Source organism: Zingiber officinale, chromosome 9B (assembly GCF_018446385.1).
Source record: "Zingiber officinale cultivar Zhangliang chromosome 9B, Zo_v1.1, whole genome shotgun sequence".
In the NCBI taxonomy this organism is placed as follows: Eukaryota; Viridiplantae; Streptophyta; class Magnoliopsida; order Zingiberales; family Zingiberaceae; genus Zingiber; species Zingiber officinale.
Window position 1 is genome coordinate 886,828 of NC_056003.1, and position 6,547 is coordinate 893,374.

The 6,547-nt window shown below is 38.8% G+C and overlaps 2 protein-coding genes across 2 annotated transcripts; one reads left to right on the forward strand and one right to left on the reverse strand.

Annotated features, from left to right (window-relative positions):
* Positions 1–996: 996 nt before the first annotated feature.
* On the forward strand, positions 997–2,111 carry LOC122025261 (expansin-A12-like). The gene is made up of 3 exons (XM_042584044.1): positions 997–1,157; positions 1,242–1,557; positions 1,631–2,111. The coding sequence occupies exons 1-3, from the start codon at positions 1,028–1,030 to the stop codon at positions 1,947–1,949; spliced, it is 765 nt and encodes a 254-aa protein (XP_042439978.1). The 5' UTR covers positions 997–1,027; the 3' UTR covers positions 1,950–2,111.
* Positions 2,112–2,585: 474 nt separating this feature from the next.
* Positions 2,586–5,411, reverse strand: LOC122023675. Its single transcript, XM_042581932.1, has 4 exons — positions 3,520–5,411; positions 3,189–3,422; positions 2,977–3,096; positions 2,586–2,885 (listed from the first exon to the last, which is right to left on the reverse strand). Exons 1-4 carry the CDS (start codon positions 4,735–4,737, stop codon positions 2,835–2,837), a joined length of 1,623 nt encoding a protein of 540 aa, XP_042437866.1. The 5' UTR covers positions 4,738–5,411; the 3' UTR covers positions 2,586–2,834.
* Positions 5,412–6,547: the final 1,136 nt, after the last annotated feature.

A 6,547-nucleotide genomic window follows, 5' to 3' on the forward strand; every position in this document is an offset into this window, starting at 1 on the left:
GTTCTGTTGGAATTTTTGAGATTTAGGGATGAATTTGGTGACAAAAATAATTTGTCGTCAAATTATCATAATTATTTTGCGACAAATTAAATTTCGTCCCAAAATTCGTTCTTATTATGGGACAAATCCACATATTCGTCCCAAATTCTGGGACAAAATTTGGGAAGAAATTTAATTTGCCGTAATCACCAAATTGGCAACGAGAATTTTGGGATAAAAATTTTTTTGTCACAAAATTCGTTCTAAAAATTTTACAATGAAAAGTTTTAGAAATTATTCCCAAAACAGTATTTTTTTTATAGTGATATTGATACGAATTTTATTAATGAATATGATTTATAAATATTATTTACTAATATTAATTAGTTGAATATATACATATTTAAGTTTGTTTGTTTAATTTAACAAAAATTTAAATTTATTTATTTAATTATATATTGGTGGAGGTTCATTGATGGAAATTAAGACATATTAAATAGCGCGTCTTTTTTGTTTTTTTTTAATGGTAAAATATCGCGTCTCTTTTAATGTGATATAGGTTCGCTGAACGTCCAGCTTTTAAATGCGATTTAATGCTGAATTAGTCTGGTGCATGGCTTCACATTTTTACAAGTTCAAACATTAAAAATAAAAATATTAAAAAATAATTAAACTCGATTTCATTTTCATTTCACACAACCCGAATCCACCCCTGGTCGATTAATTAGATTCATAATAAAAACACGTGGATTTCAACCTCCAGAACACCTCACAACCGCGTCGATCTATCCACCGCGTCCGACAATATAATTAATTAATTAATTAATTCAAAACCCATTAATATATAAACTAATTAAAATCCACAAAAATATTAAATATATCACCGACGTCAAATTCGATGCAGGAAAATTACATCAAAACCATTGCTGCACTTAATTCATGTTCGCTCCATCTTCTGCTCTGGGCTTTATAAGTAGCTAGAGACATACGATCACTAGCATCATCTATATATCGACTTCAAATTCAATTCATTAGTTAAGCTAAAGCCATGCTTCTGATATCGTTACTCATCTTCATGGCAATGCCGAGGAGCAGTGAAGGCATTAATGGCGAATCGGGTCAGTGGATCCATGCCTATGCCACTTACTATGGAGCTAACCAAGATCCTACTTCGCTTGGTAACTTCTAGTTCTCTCTCTTTTTTATTCATGGCTACGTTCTTAATTAGTTTAATGGTCTTCTAATTAACTGAATTAATTAAGTCGGAGCTTGTGGGTACGACGACACATTGCGTGCCGGCTTTGGACTGAACACGGCGGCCCTAAGCGGGGCCCTTTTCCAGATGGGGCAGGCCTGCGGCGCGTGCTACGAGATCACGTGTCATGCCGCCGCCGATCCGCTGTGGTGCTTACACGGAGCCACCGTCACTGTCACCGCCACCAACTTCTGCCCGCCGAACAACGGCGGCGGCGACGGGTGGTGCAACCCGCCGCGCCGACACTTCGACATGTCTCTGCCGTCCTTCGCGCGCATCGCCCGACTTGGAAATGAGGGCATCGTCCCCATCCTCTATAGAAGGTACATACAGAAAACACAGAAAACAATTCCGTGCTTAATTGTTGAAGAAAACAATATTTGCGATGCATGGCAGGGTGGGTTGCAAGAGGTCAGGAGGAGTGCGGTTCACGCTACGGGGGCAGGGCAACTTCAACCTGGTGCTCTTCTCCAACGTCGGCGGCAGCGGCGACGTCAGAGCGGCATGGATCAAGGGCTCGACGACGACGACGACGACATGGAGCCCAATGCAGAGGAACTGGGGCGCCAACTGGCAGACCGCCGCCGACTACCGGAGACAGACCCTCTCCTTCCGACTCCTGCTCGGTGACGGCCGCACGCTCGAGTTCGCCGGGGTCGTCCCTGCTACCTGGGCCCCCGGACAGTCCTTCGTCGCCAAGGCGCAGTTCTCTTAATTGAGTAATTACAAAGTTTTTCTTATTTCTTTATCAATATTAACTAATTAATTGCTCATCTGCGAGAGCATTATTATCCAATGATAAATAAAATTATGATCAGAACAACTGTAATCTCTTTATTAACAATTGGAAATTGGAGGTATTTGAGGAAATAAACATTAATTCTTTATCCAAAAAGTAAATAAGGTTAATCACAACCTCAATGATAAATCTAAAAGCATACATCTTGTATCCTTGGATTGTGTGTCCAATTCATAAAAAAATTCTTAAAAGAAAATTATACATCCTTTACATTGACGATTCCCTAATATCGACTGTATGAATATAAAAAAAGATATATATAGATACACAAATGTCAGACGTATGATGAAATAAATTTTAAGTCATCAGTTCCTGATAATCGACTCTGACCATTACGTTAGAGATGTTATACGTAAAATATATTATAATACCTAGATAACAATCTAAATAAGGAAATATCCTAATGCAGCACCATAACCACACAACCTCATAATGCAGCACCATAACCACACAACCTCAATGATAACGAATCATATGAAGGGGTGATACACTTGGAATTAAAGCAGAAAAAAATCACATCCTAAAGAGCGGTTCTATCGAGTACACACAATATGCGATCAGAAAATTGCAGTAAAAGTACTAGCATTCAATCAGAACAGCAATATGGAAACATTTACACAGTGCATGCCGCAAGAAATGCAGCTCTAGTTCTTAACAGCAATGTGAAGAATTATTGTTACAGAGGATTGTTACTACCAAATTTCTACCGACGAAACCAAATTACAGGAAACTAGTACAAGGGATTTAACGATATTTACAAGTGAATTGATTCACCGAGTCTGGTGCATATTGAGCTTTCTCCTACCCATCAACCCGAAAGAAATGCAGCAGCTTTAGAGGCTTCACGTTTTCCTATTCATGATTTTTTTTTAAAAATGTACATAATATTAAGATGAAGCGTGTTGGTTTTCAATGGGCATATACCAGTAAATGAACTACTAACCTCACAATTGCTGACACGCTCAGATGGGAAATGAAGTCCAGTGGAGCATTTCTGAAGAATTTCAGGATGCTTCATCCATGCCTTGTTAGCTTCGATTGCCTTCAGTTTATATAGGAACATCTGGAGAGATTATAAAAAGAACAGCAAACCATCACAAGAAGGGAAGGTAACAAACGGAAATTATACAAGATGCAGTTCAACTGATTGTGAACCTCAGACAAGGGAATTGTTGGTTTTTCAAGCTCTTCTCCTTGGATGGCCACACCAGTACCCTGGCACTCTGTGCAAAAGATAGAAGAAATTTTATTTTGGAGGGTTGCTTTGCCTTTGCGTCCCCTTGAAGGTCTTCTGATGTTCTTCTTCTTCTTCTTTGGATTAGCCAACATCTCTACCTCGCACAGAAGGATCCAGTGTATGAGACAGGATACGTGAAATGGATGAAATGCCTGTGTGGAACAAAGGATGTCAGTTAACAAAATCCCATGTTCCAAGAACAAGGGGGAAAAGAAATATCAAATCAAATGTCGGCGATAAATTACTCACTCCATTAGTGTTCCTACTGCTGCATGCTAAATTACCAGTATGGCAATTTAGAAGGGTAGCGACATCCTTCCCAGGGAGCATCGGTTGCCCACAAATGTCACAGGTTCTTTCTGCAGCCAAACGTTTTTGCTTCCGCAACTCGTGCCTGCTGGCAACCTTGCTAGATATAACTCTCCTTTCGAGATGTTGTGGATCATCTGCCACAGTTGTGTAACTATTACTGCCCTCGGGTAACCCACAAGACGCATTCAGATTTTCTGAGTAATCCTCTTGATCTGAGAATGATTTTGTTTTCCTTTTCTTAGAACGCGCAGCCTCATCAATTTCAAAGAAAGAAGCAGGTGACATCGGGGGTTCTTCTGCATCCAAAGAACGCTTTATACCTAAGCCATATGCATAAGGGAAACTAACTATCGCAAAGTCACAGTTAGTGGATACATCCAATTCATTGCGTAAATCAGATCCTCCTTCACCAAGCCAAGCACACCATATTTTTGTTATCTTACTGCAAGCTTCCTTGTTCTCCTGAATTCTGCAAGCAATCTGGCCAACCCCTAAATGTCGCACTACTAAGTCAGAAAGCTGCTCCTTAAGTACGACTGCAGGAATAGCCAAAGTATTCTCAGTCCAATTGCAATTCAAAATCATGTTTTGGACTGCAGAGGTCGATCTCGAAGATGTTTTACGCCTACTTACAGCCAAACTAAGCTTAGGATTCAGGGAGTCATTGCATTTAAGGCCACTGACATGGTCTTCACTATGATGGCGACTCTCAAAGAGATTCAAAGCATGGTGGTTTTTGTGAGAATTGCCTTTTGATTGCGATGTTACTTCATCATCCGTTCCAGAACTGTTATAAACAACTAAAGACATATCATTCTGACTATCTGAACCCAACGGCAGCAAGCTAGACTGGAGAGAACAATCAAAGAAAAGAACACCATCATTGAAAGGCCATGGAGTGGAACCAAAAAGAGTAACTTTGGCAGCTGCAAGCCTACGGGCATGAAGATTTCCTTGTAGATGATCAAACAGCACAGTGTCGCTGTAACAAGGGGTGAGACAGAGAGTGCAGAAGAAAATTGCGCGCTTTCCCGCATGTCTCAGATCCACATACGCATGCCCCTTTTGTCGAACCTCTCGAAGAGTAGTTCTTGCTGCCACCTCTCTAAGGTTCAGTGGTGCTTCCTTCCTAAGGATCAGTTGTCTTCCCACCATCTATAATACTTCAGACCAAATCTAAACGTGCTTGCTTTTGATTGTCACTAAATATACCTATAAGACTCTCGCTCCAGCTACAGTAGAGCATATTCCAAGAAAGCAACAAAGCGCAGGTATTCGAACATTTCCAGCCATCTGGCAAGAGTAAACTCTAGAATTCGCTCAAGAAGGCCCCAGATCTCACAAATCTCAAACAACTGCCAAACTGTCAAACCCTAGAATACGCACAACTTCGAAGGAAAAGTTGAATCACAGAAAAGTTTCAAAGATAATCCTTCGAAAGCACGCTGACAAACCCTAACAAGTAACAAGAGCTTAATTTTGAAAGAAAGCGTGCGGCAAACTGTCGCATACCCTCGGATCCCATATCCCTCGCCGCTTAGTCGCCAGAAACACCTCGAATGCGCCGATGGAGGAAAGAAGCTCGACTGAATCCGCCATCCCCATCGCAACAGAAAAACGTGTGGAAAAAAAACTCTTTTTTTTTTTCTCTCGGCAAGAAGAGAAAAGAGATCGAACCTGGGAAGCGAATCGATTGGGTGGAGAATTTAAACAAAGGGAAGATGCTTCGAGGAGATGCCGCACGGATTCCTCTTCTCGTTAAGATGACGACAACCACCGAGAAGGCGAGACCAATCCTCAAGCTAAAGAGGAGACTGGATATGTGGCAGCAGCTTCTTCGTTCTATCGAGTTATTTATCCGCTTTTTTAATTACGCTTATACTTCCAACGAAACCCATTCAGCATGACGTGTCTTGTTACGGCCGAATCAACCGGCGGGTACGTTTTCGCGTATGACGTGTTCGTTGGTGTTCCCCTTAATACGATTAAGCATTGGCTTCCACAAATTTAACAAATAAGTGTAAAAATTAAATGGGCGCCATTTACAAGGTGTGCCATTTTTTTTTCAAAAACATTAAAATAATATTTAATTTAATTTTTTAATTAAAAATATTATTATTTTAGTTATATTAATTTTATCTTAAGCGAACGGTGTCAGTATAGAATAATTTAATATAGTGATTTTGACTAAATTAATAATATTGTATCAATTTTAATTAAAATTATTATATATCATAATATTTTTAAATAAAATTATTATAATAAAATCAAAGTAAATTTAATTCAATTAAAAAAATTTACTCAAGTTGAACCGATATAATAATTCAAATGGAGCAAGTTTAACACGATAAGATAATTTTACTTTGTGTAGTAATTTTAGCTAAAATATTATAACAACGCTGAGTAACAATAAGAATAGTTTCAAAATTTTGCTTTGGTTATCTATTCTTAGGTAATTGATAAGCTCTATAAATTTTGTTGGTATTTTATTTGATCCACCAAATATCCATCGATCGGATGACTATTTACTTATCCAAAAACAAAGAAGACTATGACATTCTAGGCTTTAGATGCACAAAACAACACTTTACTATGCCGAATATTGTTGAACATCTAAACTAGGAAAGATTCACTATGGGATTAGTTGGATGCTTCACCATTACCTCAGGGTTCAGATTTTTTGATAGTGACCTCTCTTTTGATCAAGAAGTTGGTATATATTCATGAATAAATTGTGCAACGAGAAGGAGGTTATGGAGAAGCTACCATGAAACTTTTGAAATGATTTGTAACCGAGAAGAATAGTATAACTAATGTTTACCAGTTTTTCCAACCATGGGAGATCAGTAGCTATCTCTTAGGCTTCATTTGTATGGAAAATTTGTTTGCTGCTCAAGCACTGGTTTTACTATTGGATGATTGCTAACTGGCGATTATGGATAATGGATAGATTGATGTTTGAATA

Coding starts and splice junctions, on each gene's coding strand:
- LOC122025261 (XM_042584044.1), top strand. CDS start 1,028: ATGCTTCTGATATCGTTACTCATCTTCATGGCAATGCCGAGGAGCAGT. Junction 1,158..1,241: donor CCAAGATCCTACTTCGCTTG/GTAACTTCTAGT, acceptor GAATTAATTAAG/TCGGAGCTTGTGGGTACGAC. Junction 1,558..1,630: donor GTCCCCATCCTCTATAGAAG/GTACATACAGAA, acceptor GATGCATGGCAG/GGTGGGTTGCAAGAGGTCAG.
- LOC122023675 (XM_042581932.1), bottom strand. CDS start 4,737: ATGGTGGGAAGACAACTGATCCTTAGGAAGGAAGCACCACTGAACCTT. Junction 3,423..3,519: donor GCAGTAGGAACACTAATGGA/GTGAGTAATTTA, acceptor TGTTCCACACAG/GCATTTCATCCATTTCACGT. Junction 2,886..2,976: donor AGCGTGTCAGCAATTGTGAG/GTTAGTAGTTCA, acceptor AATCATGAATAG/GAAAACGTGAAGCCTCTAAA.